Genomic DNA, 21,008 nt, shown 5'->3' on the forward strand with positions numbered 1-21,008 from the left:
TCTTGTGTTGAAAAGATGTGCACAGGTTCACAGCAGCAGCAGCAGCAGCAATAGCAGCAGTGGGAACAGGAATAGCAGTGGGGCACCAGAAGCATCAGGAGAAAAACTCAGCTTTGAAAAGTTTATCTACTCCCTATTCTTTACTCAAAGGCTTTCTTAAAAAACAAATTGAGAATTCTATTCCTTTGTGGATTGCCAGAAATGTAAGATTAAAAATTAATATTCAATAACTCCAAGTATTATATTATATAAGATTTATTAATAATCACTTGAAGTAAAGGAATAAAAAGACAAAATTAAAAGCCTGAGAAAAGATAGCTTTCCCAGGTGCACACTCAGAAGAAGAGAAAGAGAAGTCAGTTACACACAACTTTATCAATACAATGTAAGCATGTAACATGAGGACAAAGGGAAGGGGATTCTGAGAGAGGAAGTCCAGCTGTACAATATTCTATTTACACAGTGTGGGAGTTCTGGAATTGGGCTACAATAGTTTGGGGGTATTTTAGGGGGAAGGGGTCTCTTTCAGAAGGTGATTGGTGGATTCTCTCAAATTCTATTTTCCCCTCTTATTTGACCATATCAGTGTAGTTTTTCTGATGATTTCTTTTAATACAATGTCCAGACTCTCTTTTTTAAAATCTGGAATACTATTCCAGATGTTCCAGTGATTCTTAGATTATCTCTTCTGGGTCTATTTCCTAAGTGCAACATTTTTCCAGTGAGGTATTTTAGATTTTCTTCTATTTTCTTATTTTTTTAATTTTGTCTTCCTGTTTTCTGATGTTTTATGGTTTCATTAGCTTTTTGTTACCTAATTCTAATTTTTAGGAAGATATTTTCTTCCTTGGGATTTTGGGTTACCTTTTCCATTTGGCCAATCCTATTCTTTAAAGAATTGTTTTCTTCAGTGTTTTTTTTTGTGTGTGTGTGTGTGTGTGTGTGTGTGTGTGTGTGTGTGTGTGTGTTTGGCCTCCATTTCTATTTGGTCCAATCTATTCCTTAGAGAGTTGTTTTCTTCGAGGTATTTTTGTGTCTCCCTTTCCTTTAGCCTATTCTAGTTCGTGGGGAGTTGATTTCTTCAATAAATTTTCCCCCTCTGCTGTTGAGTTTTTCTGTCAATTTCCTTATTATTTGGTTTTTCAACATCTTTTCATGTTCTTCCAGGGGTTCTTTTGAGGCCTGAAATCCTTTCACACTTTCCTTTAAAGCTTTACATATTTCCTTTTTGTCATGCTTGTCCTTATATTTTGGTCTTCCCCAACACTAAAGTAACTTTTTAAGGTCAGAGTGGTTTGGGGTTTTTTTTTGCTCTTTTTTTCTAGTTGTCTCCCCACCCCATCCCCTACTCCCCTACCATCATTACCTTAGCTATCAGTTGAGGTTCTTCCCTGTTCTTGGGGTAGAGGACAAACTGCTCTCAAGTTTGCAGAGTATTCTTCTCTAGTATTTGGAGTAGAACTACCTACCCTTGTTCCTCACAGTGTGTCTCTCAAGGAGGTGGTCCAGCTGACTTGCTCTGGGAAGGTTTGTAGCTATTTTGTTGAGCTATATTCATCACCCCATGCTACCAGTTGTTTCATGGGCATGACAGGTCCCTGCTCTCCTATTTCTCAACTCTGGGCTCCACCACCTCAAGCAGTCTGCTGCCAAGTGGGAGTAAGTTACTGTAGCTTCAGCTCTACTTCTCTGTTCCCTTGCAGCCCTAGGGCTCTGCTACCACGTAGGAATGAGAAGGATCTTGAAGTTGCAATCTGTCACCACACCCCCCACCCCTGCCCCTATACTCTGTTGTGGCCTCAGAGCACTGTTGCCATATGAGAGTTTGTTGATTTCACACATTTTCTGCTTTCTATACCTGTGTGGAATGGCTGGGGCTGGGTTCATTTCCTATTCTGTAGCTCTTTTGCCTCTGGTGGAGTTGCCTCACATTGGGTTTCTCTGAGTTCTCACAGATACTGTGCTGCCTTGGGCTGCTCTCTCCTCTTATCCCAGAGAGATGTGTTCCTTTAGCTTTCCTTTGTTTTGGGGCAATTTCTCTCTCTCTCTCTCTCTCTCTCTCTCTCTCTCTCTCTCTCTCTCTCTCTCTCTCTGTGTGTGTGTGTGTGTGTGTGTGTGTGTGTAGGGATTGGGGGAACATAGCATCCTTTACTCTGCCATCTTAGCTCCCAGCATGCCTGCACCACTTTATAAATACTAAGTCACTGCTTACATGAAAATGATTATTATTATCATAATTATCATTATTTGTATTATTATTATAATTATCAAGGAAAATAGCACCACCTGCCAATAGTTTTATTATAAGCAAGGACTAATCAGCCTAGGGGAGAAACTTTCTTGGAAAAGCATCCTTTTTCTGGGAGAAAAAATCTTATACTTAAAACCAAAACAGCCCACCTGTGCAAACAGTCCTCTCAGTCATCTACTGTAACTGATGATTATTCAGGGAAATGAGGTTTCTTCGGATTTTTAGGAAGCCAGAGTATTTGAGGTGGGGAAGAGTAGGTAGCTGCCCTGTGCTAGTTACTATAACAGTTCTTTCTCCAGTCCTTTGCCTAGAGTGATGCAGTGGAAAGAACAGAAATCTAAGGATCTAGGTTCCCATTGGCTCTGCCATTTACTCCCCTTATTACCTTATTAAAGCAAATTATTAAATATCTCCAAATCTCTTTCCTTATCTCTAAATTGATGAAAAGGAGGTTAGATTAAATGACTTCCAAGGTTCATTCCTAGTTTGAATCTAAATACTTCCAACTCAAGAGTCTTCTGGCTCAAATTCTCAGCCCTTCTGTTAACTAGTTGTGCCACTATGGGTTGTAGGTGGGCATATCATTGGAGTTTCAGTTTTGCCATCTGTAAAATTGTGAATTTAGACTAAGTTATCTCCCTCAAACTTTCCAAGTTCTGACATTCTATTGTTTATGTGTGAAGGCAATTTCCAACTATGAATTGAAGATTAGGTTGTTATTGAGTTAAATTAATAACAAGCCATAGTTAGGAGATGATTCAGAGTATAAAATTCCTGTATACATGAAAGTCACAATTTGATTGGGTACTACTTTAGGGAGAACAAGATTTTCCAAAGAAAATGATATTGTATGTTTTGTTGTGATTGATATAAATAAATGAGTGGTTGGCATGAAATTCATCTTTATGTAGCAGGATTTAAAAATATTAATACTGCTTTAAAATCACCACTATCTTCTATACTTTCTAAATAGCTTCTGTGGATAGTGAGGCTATTCAGGAAAATGGAAGGGACAAGAGCCTGAGTTGGGATGAGATAAGTTTTTCCCTAAAAGGGATCTTCTTCCCTAAAGCTATCATTATCAGCCATTCTTCTCATCCTTTCCCCCTCTTTATTCACTCTTTTCTTCTCCCATTCCCTTTCTTAAGTTCAAGGAATAATAAACTCTGAAGTGACCTTAAAGATTTTCTAATTAAAATTTCATTGTTGATAAACTGAAAAATTGAGGTCCTGATTGAGGAAGTTTGTTAACAGCAGGCATATATGAGAATCAAGCATCTATGATGATCCATTGGCCTATTAGCTAAGTCATCAGCCCCTGAAGCTGGAGAATGTGAATTCAAGAACCATCTGGGTCACACTATAATTAAATCCAAGGGAGAATTGGTTGCTGAAAAAGAATTGTTAGTAACTAGAGGTGATGGGGTGCAGAAGCAATTCCTTAATCTTAGAATATATTATAAATAAGAGAGAAGGCTGATATAATCTGCTTTTATCTTTTTGCAAAATGTTTTTTAGTCTCTTGGCCATATCTTTTGCCTAGGGGTATTTAAATTATTACAATATTATTATTATTATTATTAAAAACCCTCAGGCACTAAGGAACCCATGGCAGGAGATACAGAATCAGAATTATGATAGAGGATAGGACTTGAACCTACCTAGGTCTTCCTGGCTCCAAGACCAGATTTCTATCTTCTTTTTCATATACCCTCTGATAAATCTATCAGATGACAAAATTAGTATCCAGAAAGTTTCTTTGACACTGTAATGAATGAACCTTTGAATTCCAAGACCTCTTCTCCCATCTTACAGAAAAGAAAACTGGGGTCCAGACAATTTACTTAGTTAAGGGTATACACAGAGAGTAAGCTGCATATCCTTGAATTATGTGCAAGTCCTTTGACTCTCACTTGTCCTGCTACATAATGATGTTTCTTAAAAGAGAAGTCTCATGGAGGACAAGAACACTTGCCAATTATGTGAAGGGTTTTCAAGAATTAGACTTGCTATTTCTTGCCACAGTGGACCAGAAATCAGAATCAAAAGCAATGGGAAGAAGTTGCAGGGCAGTAGTTTTAGTCTTGATATAAGGAAAAAAAATTTCCCAATAATTAGTACTATCCAAAAATAAAATGGACTTGTCCAAGACAGAGTGATTTGTCTCAGTGGGCATCCTACAGAAAGTCTTGATGAACACTTCTCAGGGATCTCATAGAGGAAATTCTTAGTCAAATGTAAACTGGTCTCAGTAACCTCTCTTTCTTCTTAGAATCTGAAATCTGGAAATTCTTCCAAGTGACCTGACCAAAGTCCCATATCGAGGTAAGAGCAAAGCTAGAACTAGGACCCAGATTGTCAATTTCCTACTTGAGTCTTGATATTGATATGACTATACTGGTGTTCTGAGAACAACCAGATCTGACTCCCAAAAATATATGCACAATATAATCTCTTAAGCTTCATCTTATATTACTAAAAGTTTATCCATCACCAAACAATCAACAAAATGGTCAGTCAAGTCCTGATTTATAGTGTTTGCTAATTTCTGAGGTATAATCATAATTTAAATTCGTTTGTTATATTAAAATACTCAGTTAACTGCCTGTCTCCTCTTCCCCCATTAGAGAAGGCATCATTTGACAAAAAGATATATGTTTTTATAAAACTATATCTTATTTATTTCTATCAGTTTTTTTCTCTGAATGTAGACATACGCAATGAAAATTTAACAATGAGCTCTCAGGACCCTGTACAAGCTGTCTCTAGCACACTCCTATCCAGCTGCCTCTCTGCTCTCTACCCAATCTGTTCATCTGGAACCTTTGAAACTCTACTCTCAGGGTTACTGAGTCCTGAACAAAGGAAAACATAGGACCTTTGGACCTAGCAATTAGTACCCTTACCACTGGTCCTGCTCTAGTCTTCTCATCATGTTCTAACAATTAAACTCTTGCTTTGATTGTGATGGTTTATCCACTAACCCATCTTCTTGCTTTGGAGCCTTGTTTTTTAAATCCTTGATATACTATTACACACCCTTGCCTTGTTCCTGACAATCTTCTCAGTTCCTAGAGCTTGATCATGCACCTTGGCTCAGGAATGACTATGCTACCTGCTACAAAAATAATCCTTTTCTCCATGCCAGTCATTTGAACTGGAGCCTAAATGGCACAATGCCAGAATCCCCTAACATCATGCCTCTCTCCCTGTTACTGTGTCTTACATTTGAGGCAGTAGTTGGTGGCACCAAACCCTACCACCCTTTCACCTTATTATCTACCTAAATTCAGTGGCCAAATACCCTAGCTTCTCTATTGAGATTGCTAGGTGGCAAAATGGATAGAGTGTTGGGTTTAGAGTCAGGAACACCTGAGTTCAAATGTGATCTCAGACAGGTACTATCTGTGTGACCCTGAGTGAGTCACTTAATTCCTGTTTGCCTCACTTTCCTCATCCGTAAGATGACCTAGAAAAGGAAATGGCAAAACAATTCCAGTGTCTCTACCAGAAAAATCCCAAAGAGGGTCACAAAGAAACAGGCATGACTGAAAATAACTAAACAACAGTCTAAGCTTATATTCTTTCCCACTGGCTTTCCCTGTCTCAATAAGTCTAGCTTCTGGGTCCTGGTGTAGCCTGACCTATAACAGCTAAGCCTTGACTCTGACCCTCTTTATATTACACTTCAGCCTTCTCACACTTTCTTCTCATCCCCTCACCTTTTTCCTTCACAACTTATTTTTCAGTCTGCACTCCTGTTTTCTAGGTCAGAGGTAACAAACCCATGACCAAAAGGTTATATGCAACCCATAACATTCCTCTAAGTGGCTGAACCAGATTAAAATGCAACTTGGAAATATTAAACAAAATGAACATAAACATCATACAACAGATATTACCTTTTAAAATTAAGTTAATGTGGGGCCCTCAAGGATCTTTATGGCCCCCATTTCTATATTGGAGTTTGATACCACTAGCCTACATGATCTCTAACCTCTGGTCCTTTGAGAATAATAGCTCCAGCCTCACAGGTTGAGCCTGAGAAAAACTATAGTTTTCATGAGCCTGAAAGGCCTCTGATTTTGGCAAGATATTCTGGTTTCCAAAGGGTAAGAGCTGTCTGAGGCTAACGCGATGCTCCACCCACCTGCCCCCCCCCCCCTTTCCACTTTTCCCTTCTTTAAATATCTGGGAATCCTCAGTAAGCTCCCAGCTAAGACACAGATACCGCAAAACTGCCCAAAGCCAGCAAATTGTTTCCATATGTCTCTTGCATTTGACCAGGACGTTTCAGCTTTTTCACATTCTGGAAGGGAGGCTGTCCTTAATGAAGAGATGGTGGTGCAGGTTTGAGGACCCCAAGGGAGAGGGGGAGGAACTGTGCACAAGTCTCAGGCTGAGTCGAATGGAATGCAATTAAATTGCCACCAACACCCATCACACATGAAGGCTTGTAATCTGCCTGCCCCGTGGATGCTGAGTTTGAGGAAAAAGTTGGGCCAATTTTAAATGTTACATTTGGACACCACCAGGGAACGCAGCAGCAGAAGCAGGAGCCACAGGGGGAAGTAGAGGGTGGAATAAACAGGCTCTTTCATACTATGAAGCCGGACGGCTAGCAGCAAGGAGCCTGAGCCCTCACTGAATAAGGTAAAGGGATGGGAAGGGCTGACCAGGATCAGTCTGTGGGAAGCAAGGTGCCCAGAAGCTCACTGAAGTCTTTCTCGTTTGCTCATTTGAACCTGGGGCCTACCAGGTCGGGCCTTGGCTATTTATTTTAGCTTGGTCCAGGGTGGGGCCAAAAAAGGGTTATTCATTCTTTCTAAAAATGGGTTTGATAGCTTAGTCCCTAGCCAAGTCCCATGTGCATTCCTTTTGTTATATGTGGCGCACACAAAATGAGAATGGACCAATTATTATCTTTCATTTGGGTACAACAGCTGAGGAACACAGTTTCCAAGGTGTTATTCCCTAAGCCTGAGTAGTGCACATTTAGAGGAGACTCAGTTCCTCAGATCCCTGGCATCCTGAGTGTGATTGAGAAGGCATTCCAGGAAAGGGGAAGGGTTTTGTTTTAAGTAGCTAGGCTGGAATGCATAGTTGGAAATGCATATGTGTGGGAAGGTTTCCTGCCCCACTAGGAATAGGTGCTGATCAAGAGAAATTCCTTCAGATATGAGTGTATGGGTAACTTTGAGCCAACAGGAAGAAACAGAGGCAAGCTGTGTCCTCTTCCTTGGTCCCCAGAAACTTTTTTCTCTACTCTGACAGATGCCGTGGCAGTGGGATCACCATGCCAGAAGCTAGACCAAGGGAGACTATAAGTTACTTAAATCTATGTTCCCAACATCATTGGGTACTGGGGTGATTGGGGAGTTGGCTCTTTTTCTTCTGCTCTTTCCTCCTTTTCTGGGCTATCTTAGTACCGAACAGAAACTGAGAAAGTCCAAAGGGCTTCTGATTCACCCATGAATCATCCGACCCTGCTGCAATATGCCCAGTAAGGCAGAGAGAGGGAGTCTGGACTCTTTCTCTAGCTGCTCTGGCCTGCCTGGCAGTCCTAGAACTCCAGCACTCTTGCGGCGAGATTGACTCATTTTAGAAAGTGGCAAGTGAAATGGTAGTTTTTGTAGAAGGGCCATCCAGAACACATAAGGTCTTCTCCAAGCCATGACAGAGAGTTTCCTGGCAAACAAGAACAGTTTTGACTGTCAATACATGCAGGGGGTTGGGGGTGGAGGGGAAGATTGCAAAAAGAGATACAGAAGTGTGCTGGGGCTACAGGACAGGCAGGAAGACAAAGAAAGCTCTCCTACCATGCATGGGCTGTCATTATTGATTCACATAAAAACAGACCATCCATCTGTCAATGTGAAGATGATGCTGATAACCTCAGAAAAGGAAAATAAAGGCTTCCAATTGGTGATGGAGCAGTGGAAATTGTCAGCATTCTCTTGCCTGATTGCCCTTATGACCAAAGGCACACATTTATGACAGAGTTGATTAGCATTTGGAGGAGAAGATGTACAACTGGGGTCCAAGTTAGAGACTATTCTGAGATCAGGATAAAATCTTAGAATGAGAAGGGCCCACAACTGTCATTTAGTCCAACCTATATCTGAAAAAGCATGGATCCTCTCTATAACATTCCCAACAAATAGTTTTTCATCCTTTTGTTTGAAGACCTCCAGGATGAAAAATCTTACTAACTTCCAGGACAACCCTTTGCACTTTTAGATAATTCTGTTTGGAGGCAGCATAGTGAAATATAAAAAAAAAACATGAATTTGAAGTCAGAAAATGTAGGATCAAATCCCAGTTCTGTCATTGACTTGCTCTGTAACTTTAGGCAAGTAATTTGACCTCTCCAGACTTCAATATCCTTATCTATAACAGGAAAAAGCTGTATTATCTGAGTCCTTCAAACTCTGGCATTCTGTAATTTTCCTAGTCTAGCCTAAGATTTTTTGGCTGTTTCATCAAACTGTGACTCACAAGTTTACAGTAAAAGCAATCCCTAGATCTTCTTGTTATTTGGCCATTTCTTCCCCATCCTGTACTTACTTAGCTAATTTTTGAGTCCAAGTATAAGATTTTACATTTATCATTATTAAATTCCATGTTTTTGAACCTATCCCATCTCTATTTTACTGAGATCTTATAAAATTTAATTATATTGAGTGTGTTATCCACTTCACCCAGATTGGCATTGCCTTTACATCTGATAAGCATGACATTTATGCTTTGACCCGTATCACAGAATAGGGATAAGGACAATCTCTTAGGCGTTCTTCTAGAGACTGACATACAGCTTGAAATAATCCGATCCCGACTCTTCCTAACTGTTCTATTGTACAAGGATAAGGGCCACTGTGGATGCTTCTTCAGCATCATGCTGGTTTACTATAGTAACTCACTCTTGCAGTTTCCTACAATTCCCAGGTGGAGGAACCAGAAACAAGTAGGGTCTCTCTTTTCACAGGTAGGGTCAGACCAGGGTTATTGCTGGAGGATGAAAGACCTGTCCCATACTATTTTTGGATTGGCTCAAGTGTTAGTAATTCTAGGGGGAAAAATGTCTGACATTCACTATTTGGAATGTGGAGGGGATTTCATGACCAAAGATTACAAAGTTGCCCCCTGAATAAGGTCTTTCTCCACCATGGTGGAATTTTAGTTAGAATACATTGTTGAAATTTATCTTGCAAAGATATGGGTGGAGGTAACATTATCTGTAGCTCATAGTAATTTGTGCGTCCTTTATGCTTTCAAAGTTGAAGGCATTTAAGTGACTGAAGTTGTGGTGGGTAAAAGCCAGACTCTTTCTGTCCCCTGGCTTCCCCCCTGCTCCAAGGAGCCTCAGATTGATCTTAAAAGCTAAGGTAAGGGCTGAGGTTTCTGTGAGGACCACCTGAATGAGGTTTTCAGTTTTTGAGTAGTTTAATCTTTCCTATCAAGGATCAAAGGAGCTCTCAGGATTTCTGAGATCTGGATATTAAAGAAATTTTTGTTCTCCTTTCCTTCAGTTATGACCACCAAGGCCAAAATCCCAGTCTGGTTATCTACTAGTGATAGGAATATTTTGGTCTTCAAGGGTTATAACAATACCATAGTTCTTTGTGCTGATCTGGCCACATTTGGAGTCTAGTTCTAGATATACCACAATTTTAAGAGATAATAAAATTAATGATCAAGAAATAGAAAGAGATTCAGAGAGTATCTATCCTGTATTCTGGCGTGGTTTGTCCTTTTCTTCTCCAGATCATTTTATCGATCAGGAACTGAGGCAAACAGGGTTAAGTGACTTTACCACAATCAAACAGCTAGGAAGTATCAGAGGTCAGGTTTGAACTCAGGTTCTTCTGACTCCAAGACCAGTGCTATATCCATTGTACCACTTATCTGCAAAAAAGGGGAATTATAGGGTAACAAATTTCTGTTTAGTATAAGAAAGGACAACCAAAATGGAAATTTGTCCCAAAGTATGAAAAGAGTTCATATCCTTCACTGGAAGTCTTCAAGATGGGACTGGGTGACCACTGGTCAGGGCTGTTGCAAAAAAGATTACCTGCTCAGGTGCTGCTTGGTTGGATTACTTCAAAGGTCCCATCACTGAGATTCTATGAATCAATGACTCAGTCCATTACATGAGTGGCTTTATCTCTGCCCAGCCAGGCAGAACTGCCCTGAACTTCATCCTGGAGTCTGTGCCCCCACAGTGGCGCCATGCTGCAGAGCATGGCAAACGCTCTCTGTGTCTCTGGACAGAATGAAGAATTACTTCCTGTCCGTCTGGACTGGCCCCATCCCTAGAGGCATTCTGGAGTGCAACTAGACTGGCAAACAAACTTCCCAGCCACACCCTGCTCTAGCAGACTGGCTGCAGGCACTGTATGTTGAAGGATAATAGCATATTGCTCCAGGCTTTTTAAATCTTTCAAAACATTTTTATTTCTATTGCCTCTGATGACCCTCAAAACATACAATAATCCTATGGGATACATCTTCATTCATTTGGCATTTATTAAATGCCTTTCTAACTCAGGTACTGTGCTTAGTACTGGGGATAGAGATGAAATGAAAATCAAAATAATTTCAAGCTGAAAGAAACCTTAGAAATCATCTAGCCCAACCTTCTCATTTTACAGATGGGAAAACTGAGACTGAGGAGGGAAAGGAACTGGTTCAGGTGATGTAGAGGAAAGAGGACTAGGTTTAGAGTCAGAGAAGTGAGAAAAGCTTGATTTGATTCCTGACTGCCCTTTCCTAACTGTGGGAGCCTGAACAAGTCATTTAACCATTTGAGGTCTTAGTGCCTTTTCTCTAAAATAGGACACTCGATGTCCCTTAAAGATATCTTTAAATCTATAATCGAAGGACCCAGTGAATTATTAGCAGAATTGCTATAGAAGTCAGGACTTTAATTGAACAATATCCTGTTGAGCAGTTCCTTTGCATTCAGCTTCTGTTTTTTTTTTTTTTTTTTTTTTTTTTTTTTTTTTTTTTTTTTTTTTTGCACTTCTCAAAACTAGTACTAGTTTTGATCAAATACTAGTGATCTCCAGCTTTTCTGCTGGGGCTAAAAACACTGGCAAGCAAGTCTCCTCCCCTCCTCCCTGTTCACTTGGGAGTCTCTTCCTTCATATTGCAAGAAAAATAACCCATGTAGACTCACACGAAAAAGGGAAAAAAGTTCCCTTTGGTCAGTATGTGACAACTATATATATATGTATATATATACATACATGTGTATATATCTGTGTATATGTATGTACTTGTGAGTATTTCTGGATCTTGAGAGGAAACAAAGTATTGAGGTAGAGAAAGAGTTATAGATGAGAGAGTTAGATCAGAGCAGTCTTCTCTCCTCTATGCCCCCTAATCCCTACCAAACCTGCTATTACTGAGCAGTTGTTAAAGAATACACTGATTTAAATGGACAGATTTACTGCTGTTTCCAGGCTGCAGAGGGTCCCACTATCTTTCTGGGGTTTATGTTTGCTTAGATGTGGTATTTTAAAAAGGAATTCTATCTCTACTGTCCAGAGCCCTGCTAGACTCTCTGTTAATCAGCTCCTGGGGGGTGGGGGGTGAAGGGAAGTTTTCCATTACAACCAGCAAAAAAGACCATCATAATCTTGACCTGCTACTTTTGCCTGCTCTTTGAATCTGGGTTCTTTGTCTCTTTCCCATCTCTTCCCTAAATCCTCCCCACCCAGTCCCTGACTTAAAAGATTTTTTTTAATCTTCATGTAGATCCCATGAAGGGCAGCAAAATTCATTGAAAAGAATATTGATTTAGAATTGGAAAAGCTGAGCTTATGTGACCCTAGAGAAACTTAAATGGCTTTGGGTCTCTCCTCATCTCCAAAATGAAGGGGTTGGAATGGGTTGGATTCCAAGTTCCTTCTAGTTATAAATCTAATTTATAATAAGGAAAGAAGGAGCATGGCAATTTCAATTCAACATAAGGAAAACCACATTGACAATAAGTGCTATGCCAAAATGGAATGGGTTGTGGGCAATAGAGGGTAGGGGGAGAGAGGGAATGAGAACCAAATCAATAAAAGTGTTTCTGTAAACAAAAGCTGGGTGACCTCTTGTCAGGGATGTTAAAAATAACATCAACATAATTTTTTTCCAAATCGTGATTATCTGAGTGGCAACAAGAAGACAAAAAAATGTAGCTGTCTGACTTGCTTCAATACAATCAGCTAAAAATGTTCAGAATGTTCATTTAATAAGAGGTTATCCCCACCCCACCCCTTCCCCGCAAACAAACAAACTTGAAGCTAAAAATATCATGAGAGGGATTAGATATTGATCATTGGCCAAATTGTGAAGTTGATTGCATTTCTAATGCCATTTTTTCCTTTTATTTGTTAAACACTTACCTTCCGTTTTAGAATCAATAACTATGTATTGGTTCCAAAGTAGAAGAGCAGTAAGAGCTAGGCAATGGAGGTTAAGTGACTTGCCCAAGGTCACATAGCTAGGAAGTATCTGAGGCCACATTTGAACCCTGGATCTCCATCTCTAGACCTGGCTCTCAATCCATTGAGCCACCCAGTTGCCCCCTCTAATGCCACTTTCAATGCATTCAATTCTCAAAGCATCTCTTATTTGCCAAGTGTTAGAGATGCAAAGTCAAAAGCAAATGAGCTCCTCTCCTCAAGGAGTCTACCATCTCTTTTCCCCATATCCTTGGAAGCACTTCTCTCTGCTAGGTAGCTGGATAATCTAATAATATTGGAGCATTAATGGTTGAAACTAGTTTAATGTGTCTCATTCTTCTAACTTTGGCCTCCTGGAGTCCAAATATCCATCCTTATAGAAATGTATCTCTAATGGTGAAATTTTAGGCACCATGGTGCCTAAAAATCCTTGTCAGTAAGTAGTGCCCTTCTAGCAGAAAGTAACTGCCTATTGAGCCAATGTCTGAGGAGAGGTCCAAGTTTCTCATTAGCTAGACCACTACTACTGATTTGTCTTTCTTTCCCTGAACTAACTTGCCCACAGTCACACAACTAATGATTAGCTGAGGCTAGACTTTAGCCCTTGATGAAAAGGATAAAAATAGAAGAGGAAAAAGAATAGGAGAGGAAGAGGATAGTATCAAGACAAGTCAACCTGTGAGAAAGAAGTGAGGTCTCTGCTAAAAAGGGGGACCTGCTCTCAAGAACTCAAACAGATGGGACGACTTCAAGTAGGATTCCTCTATACTTGGTGGATTCGTTTTCAGTATCTTGGAGGCCTCATCCAATTCTGCCATTCTGTGATGTTAACAGAGCTTTAATTGGCCTGTCAAAGATCATCCCTACTTTCCCCTGAATTGGTCAAGAAAGTGTTAAAGACATTCCCTCCTTTTAGAAAGTCTGGCTCAGCTGAAGCAGACAGATTGATGAGTTTTAAGTCTCCGGTATGGATCCTTTCCTGAGCAGAAATGAATTGTGCCCTTGTCTGACCCAGCCAAAGTCAAGTGGTGCTCCTAAGACAGAAAAATATTTGACCAAGGGCTGGGCTGGACATAGCCCCAGGAGACTAGGTCTTAAGAACAGAGTATCCAGGGTCTCAAGCCACAGCTATTCCTACTCTTCCCTTAGGAAGAGCAGCCAGACAGGGGAAGGCTTCTCCCCAGGTCTCCAGACAGCTCTCTCAGTCCCAGCCTTGAAGATAGTACAGGATTTGCTACTGAGAAAGAAAAACAAACATTGCAGAGCTGTCTTGGGCATCACAACCTTGGGGTCTATACTGGAAACAAATGTGTTTCTATGCCTGCTGAATTTCCATTATATTTGGGGCTGTGCAAACAGAGCACTGCTCTCTTGGTTGATGCCTAATGGTCAAGGGAGTTGTCAAAGGAAGATTCACTACTTATGTGCTTGTTTTCTACTGCTCCATCCCTCTATGTACATATATAAAGGCCAGATAGTGGGTAGAATTAAGTGGTTAAATGAATGAGGCAAAAAGTGAATGAGACAAGAACCCTTCACATCCCTCTTGGGTTTCCAGTAGCAGTGATGGACTGCACTGAGCCTTCCCGATTCTCTCAGTGAGTCCTTTGGTAACCAAAGGCAGATGCTTTCCTAAACTAAGATCATGAGCCCAGTCAATCTGCTGTGTTCCTTCTGGATCACAGATTTAGAGCAAAAAGAAACTTAAAGCTCACATCCAGGCTCTGCTACTTAATATCTATCTCTCCTGGGCTAAATCACTTAACCCATCAGGGCCTTAGTCTCTCTGCTGTAATATAAAAGGTGGACTAGATGGACTAGATGACCTTTCTAGCTGTACCAAACTAATCGGGAAAGAATATGGAAGGTCTTGCTAAATTGTAAAGAACTCTAAAGGTGTGAATGTTTGCTTTTCAGAGAAGTAATCTAGTGGGAATGGGAAAAGACCTGGTTTACCAGCTGTGTGACCTTTAGCAACTCACCTAACCCCTAGAACACGGGTTGGCAACCTTTTTGGCTGTGAGAGCCATAAACACCATATTTTTTAAAATGTAATTTCGTGAGAGCCATACAGTGCTCACAGTGTGCGCTCCTGTAACAGCGCCTGAAAAAAAACTGACTTTATGGCTCCTGCAAAAAGAGCCAGATATGGCTTGAGAGCCATAAGTTGCCGACCCCTGCCCTAAAATCTCAACTTCCTAAATGAAGACACAAGATGAGATGATGAGTTATTCTTTCCAGTTCTGACCTTCCATGAATATGTTATTCTACAAGCTTCTTTATTTTTTTTATTTATAACAATTACATGTAATAACAAATTTCCACACAAGTTTTCTGAAGTTATATGGTCCAAATTGTTTCCCTCCTTCCCTTACCTTCCCCCTCCCAGAGCTGGCAAGTGATTTATTCTGGGTCATACATATATTATCATGCAAAACATATTTACATATTGTTCATTTTCTGCAAGCTTATTTCTGACAAGAGCCTGTAACTAGGGTAGGGAAAATGAAGATTTGCCCTAGGGCTAAAAATTTAAAGGGTACCAATTAAGAAGCCACTTCTTCCCCTCCATGAGCATTCTTGAGTCCCCTGGCTCCTCCTGCCTACTCCAGAGTGACTATCCTTCAGTAGCATAAATATCTCAAGATATCCTTCTTCATGCTTTTTTCTCCAGGGAGATCATACCCCAGTTTATCCCAGCCTATCACCCCCAAACATATATAGTGATTTTCCCAAGTGCAAAAATGGCTAGTTATGGTTCTACCTCTGAATCTGACACTTTCTAGCCACCTGATCATGGACAATTTACCTCCTTCTTTGAGCCTAAGATTATTCCTCTATAAAATGGTGATAAAAACTAACACCTGTCCTGTAAGCTAACAGGGTTCTTCTAAAACTTAAATGAAGAAATGGAATAAAAGCATTTTAGCAGTTTTAGTATGAGGAACTGTTATCATCATCATCATCATTGTTATTGTTGTTACTAGCAGTAATCATAAATCATACTGAAATAAATGAGTCCCAACTGAGAAAACCACATTCCCATTGCTGGTAGCTAAGCCATATGGTATGGAAAATTAATCTCTTAAAGGCACCCAAGAGAGTGGCCCAATGCAAGATAAGATCTCATTTAATTCCCAGAACTAGGGGTTATATTAATCCCTCATGTTGAACATTCAATAATGCTTTCTTCTCAGCTCCTAAGGCAAGACAAAAGAACCTCCAAGGAGAAATATATAATAAACACATCATAATCACACTCTTCTTCTAGACATTTGTTGGAATTGAATAGGGAACAATGAGGACTGGGAAAAGATGCTTTTGAAAATAATAGTGATATATCCCAGAAACTAAAGATGCTATCTCAGAGACTGATTATTTCATCCTCTATTTTTTATAAGATTATTGAAATCTGACACTGTATCTGATTTAAACATAAGCTTAGCTGTGATTGGAGAATTTTACAAAATTATATGGAAGGGAGGAAAGAAGGAAGGAAAGGAGGAAAAGGAGGAAGAAAGGAAAGAAAAAAGGAAGGAAGATAAAGGAGAAGGAAGAGAGATAAAAATAATAGGGCCTTTAGAATAAAATCTCTTCATTGTTCTTCATATATCCACTAGAATGAAAGGCCAAACACTTTTGGAAATAAGACTCATAGGCAGCTAAGGGGCACAGTGAATAGAAAATCAAGCCCAGAGAACCAAGGAAATTGGAGGTCTTGTGCTCAAAACTGGCCTCAGACACTTCCTAGCTGTGTGATCCTGGGCAAGCCACTTAACTTCATTTGCCTGGCCTTTGTGTAGAGTTGTTACTATGACAGAAAGTAAGGAACCAGGAAGAAGTGTCCTGCCCTAATTCCCAGACTTCACACTGGTTTGGTTCTGGGTCAGTGTAGACATTGAGGAAGCAGTACTTAGATATGAAATGAAAAGTAAAATAGGTTGTCCAGGGACACAGTCATCTCCTTAACCTACAAGTAATGCCTCGGGTAGAGAGATCAAGGCTTTATCTTTATCAACTGTGTTCTCTCATATTCCAATTCCACTGTCTAAATTTTAATGAATGATCCTTGCCTCCAACATGTTCCATCATTATGTCAAATCAGCAGACTCATTGAACTTTTGATGAGAAGTCCAGTTTTGTAGGTAAAGAGTCCTCCTTAATGTTTAGAATATTTGAATCCAATTCTTGGTATTCCTGATAAATTACTAATCAAGTGTCTGTCTACACAGGTAAAGAGAATTTCCCTTCCAGAAGTTTCTTATAACAATAAAATAACAATTCCGTTCCAAAAATATTGTCTAGTGGGTGCAATGCACTGTGTCCCTTACGAGGGGATAAAGCAATACCATCCCCTGTAGCACATGGTGGGCTTAGTTGATTCATGTACACAAATAAAAGAAATTCAGAAGCCTAGGCTATGCCACTCAGTTTGATAGAATAGAATATATCATAGTAATTGATTGGAGTGAGAACACATTTTGAGGAACTGAGAACAGTAAAGGAGAAGATGGGAATCTGACTTGGCTGGGAAGGACAGGTAAAATTAAATTCACTATAGAGGAAAAGGGAATTTCAAAGACTTTTGGCAGCTCATTATTAACTACAGGAAAATATAAGCTCTGTAGCCTAGCATTCAAGGACTTACCCAGTCTGATTCTAACCTCTATTTCTAGTCTTTTGGTGGTGGTGGTAGTAATGTGGCAGAGGGGTTGGGGCAGTTGTCAGAAATCTAGCTCTGATCTCCCTGGGCTATTAAGAAGTTGTAATTTACCCAGTTTCACAAAACTAGCATGTATCAGAGGAAGAACTTGAACTCAGTTCTTCCTGATTCTGAAGTTGGCCCTCTATCCATTTTGCTAGGCTGCCTTTCTCTGGCTGTAGTTCTATTTCATTTAATTTCTATGACCATTATTAATATTAATAACTTGCAATAATAATTTGATAATTTGAATTAATCTCCTACAAGAAATAATGAAAGATTGGGTCAGAGTAGAAGCCTGGGAATCCTGTCTATGACATAGACTACTTGAGTGACCCTAAAAAAAATCACTACATCTTCCTTGTCCTCACTTCCATCATCAGTAAATTGGGGGAGTTGATCCAAAAGGCCACTGAGGCCCTTCCAGCTTTAGATCTATGATGTTAAAAATGGAAGAGGAAGATGAAAGGTGAGTAAAGCTCATCACTCCATCCTCTGATCTCCCACAGTCCTTACCATGATCAAGGGCCAAAGATAGAAATGACCTTAATGATCAACTTGTTTAGTTCTTTATTTTACTGATGAAGAAAGTGAGATCAAGATAGGGCAGGCCCACAATGCTTCTTTTGAGTCTTTGCTTTAATGTAGATTAGATTCTCAGAGGTAAGAGGGACTTCAGATGGAGCAAGGAGAAAGTCACTGCTTGTCAAGATTGTCAAACTTTTCATTTGCTTCCCTAGCAGACTGTAAACAGGGCAGAGAGTAGCTCTTTGTGCTCCCAACAAAATCAGTATAGGACTGGGAAAAGAGGAAATACATTTTGATATATTATGGTTTCACATATGTACACATAATCTCTCTGAGGTTATCCAAGAGGCAACCCAACCTGTGATGGAGTGTTGAGGACACAACAAATTTGTTACCCAATTTGGTGACACTCATGTTTTCATTCCAGGAGTTGAGATGGGAGCCTTCCTCTTTATGCTGTCCATTTTGGTGTTACATGCTGTGGCCTGGCCAGATCTGGGACAATCCAAGCAGAGTGCCCAGAAGTGTGTACGATGCTGTAGCCCTGCAGGACCCCCTGCTGCCATCCCTGCACCTTCCAACAGGATGAGTAACTATCCCTCATGGGTGATGCCCCGGCTTCAACCCACCATTGATATTACCATCCTTAAAGGTTAGTTTGTGCTTCCCACCCCACATATACCTTACCCAGTAGGAAGAGAGAACTTGGATTGGTTTACACCAACAGATAGTCTCTATAATTTAACTTTTCCATTACTCAAACCAAATAACCTTAAGGACTTGTCTTTGGGTTTTTTTAAAAAGGAGAAAATAATTTTAATCATGTAACTTGCCTCAAAAATCCAGTGTTGATATAATGGAAAGACTGTTAGACCAGGATCACCAGGCTTGTGTCAGGAGACCTAAGTTGGGATCTTAGCTCCATAATATACTAACTGTGTGAGATTAGGCAGGTCACTTTGTTTCTAGCTGCCTCAATTTCTTTACCTATAAAATGAGGCAATGGGGCTAATGGTAATTGTACTATCTACTTCACATGGTTATGAGAAAAGGTCTTCATAAACTTCAAAGTACTACAGAATATGATCTGTTGTTGTTCTTATTATTATTATTAACATTTCTATTCTTCTTTACCAATCTAGAGCAGTCATAGCCCTCCAAGTCCAGAAGCATAGGTAGGTCACATTGTTGCAGACCCTTACTGATGTAAGGCTTTAGAAAGGAAGTGGAGGCCTGGGGAAGAGTGAGAAAAGCATAAAGGGTGGAAAAATACTAAATTAGGAGAGCAAAGACAGAGGCTTTAATCAAGGAATTGCCGCTAGTTCATGGTGTGATCTTAAACAATCCCTTCCTCTTTCTAAATCTGTTTTTCCCTCTACAAAATGAGGGAGAGTAGAAATAGCTTGGAATTATAGAGGACCTGTGTGCTAGCCCCAGATACCTCTGACACTTTCTACCTGTATGGGCTAGAACAGGTCACTTACTTTCTATAAGTCTCAATTTCCCCAACTGTAAAATAAAAGGGTTGGCCTGGATAACCTCCAAGGTCTGTTTTAGCTCTGACATCCTATGTTAATTTATTTGAACTGCAGGAGAGAAAGGTGAATCAGGAGAGAAAGGTCAATCTGGAGTGAGTGGGAAAGAGGGGATACCAGGCCAGCGGGGATACAGAGGACGGAAAGGCCAGAAGGGACAAATCGGTCTGCCAGGGAACTCCTGCAAGCATGTCTATGAAGCCTTCTCTGTGGGCCGGAAAAAGGTTCTCCACAGCTCTGACTATTTCCAAGATGTCACGTTCGACACAGAGTTTGTGAATCTCTACAAGCATTTTAACATGTTCACGGGCCGGTTTTCCTGCTATGTGGCTGGCATCTACTTTTTCAATCTGAATGTGCATACCTGGAATTTCAAGGAGACCTATCTTCACCTGATGAGGAATGACCAGGAGGCAGCCATCCTGTACACCCAGCCCAGTGACCGGAGCATCATGCAGAGTCAGAGCCTCATGCTCGACCTGGAGGAAGGAGATGAGGTCTGGGTACGGATGTTCAAGAGAGAACGAGAGAATGCCATCTACAGTGAGGAGTCTGACATCTATATCACCTTCAATGGCCACCTGATTAAACCTGCTGAGGATTAGCTGCCCCTTCCCCAGTTACCCCAAAGCCCAAAGTCAGGAATACATGGATCCAGTACCAAGTGCAGAGTGTGGTAGGATATTGTCTGGGGAACAGCTGAGCCAAGTGGATTGTCGGTTCTGTGTCTATAAATGTTATCTGGAATTCTGGAGCCCATATGGATAGAGGAGCCAAATGGAGTATCTATTCCATATCTAGGGATGTTAACTGATTAGGTAGCCAGACTGGAGGGTGGGAGGAGGGTGGGAGGGTGCATCCATTTTCTATTCCCCATAGTGTAGATGTAGGACTGGGATAGATTTCTACCTCACAGGTAACTGACCCAGACAAATTTATACACACACACACACACATATGAGACTTCATTTTCAAGGAACTTGTTCACTTAAAATCTGACAAGGATAGAGAACTGGATTTTATCTTTACTTTAATCTCATGTAGAATATTTTCCCTTTTAAATACATCACATGGGCCAAGGGACATTGGGGAAAAAGTGTATCAAGTTGGGTTTGGACTATATTTTCAATTCAGCAAAAACTAAGCAGCTATTATTCTCATATTACAGAAAGGGAAACAGATTCAGAAAGAGGAATTTACTCAAATTCATGCAGCCTTTAAATGACAGGGCTGAAGCTAGAGCTCAGTTCTCCTGGCTCTCAAGCCCTGTTCATTTCATTCCACCATTTTACCTAGCTGTTCAGGCAAAGGTGGGACCTTGAGAGGAAGAATCATCAGATTATTTGAGTCTTGATGTTGAACCATATGACCCTAAAGGACACGACTTTTCAATAATAGAATCAGAAGCATTAGAGAAACAAGAAACTACCTTAAAAGACTATGTGGGGGGGGGCAGCTGGGTAGCTCAGTGGATTGAGAGTTAGGCCTAGAGATGGGAGGTCCTAGGTTCAAATCTGGCCTCAGACACTTCCCAG

The 21,008-nt window shown here is 40.4% G+C and overlaps 1 protein-coding gene across 1 annotated transcript; it reads left to right on the forward strand.

The window, feature by feature from the left end:
• The first annotated feature begins 18,373 nt into the window (after window positions 1-18,373).
• Window positions 18,374-20,078, forward strand: C1QTNF8 (C1q and TNF related 8). Its single transcript, XM_044657113.1, has 2 exons — window positions 18,374-18,590; window positions 19,531-20,078. Exons 1-2 carry the CDS (start codon window positions 18,374-18,376, stop codon window positions 20,076-20,078), a joined length of 765 nt encoding a protein of 254 aa, XP_044513048.1.
• Window positions 20,079-21,008: the final 930 nt, after the last annotated feature.

The sequence above is a fragment of the Gracilinanus agilis genome, chromosome 1, assembly GCF_016433145.1.
Source record: "Gracilinanus agilis isolate LMUSP501 chromosome 1, AgileGrace, whole genome shotgun sequence".
NCBI classification, from domain to species: domain Eukaryota; kingdom Metazoa; phylum Chordata; class Mammalia; order Didelphimorphia; family Didelphidae; genus Gracilinanus; species Gracilinanus agilis.

Bases quoted from the DNA above. Each gene is read 5' to 3' on its own strand.
- C1QTNF8 (XM_044657113.1), top strand. From the start codon at position 18,374: ATGGGAGCCTTCCTCTTTATGCTGTCCATTTTGGTGTTACATGCTGTG. The intron at 18,591-19,530 runs GTTAGTTTGTGC...TTTGAACTGCAG, and splicing joins TGATATTACCATCCTTAAAG to GAGAGAAAGGTGAATCAGGA.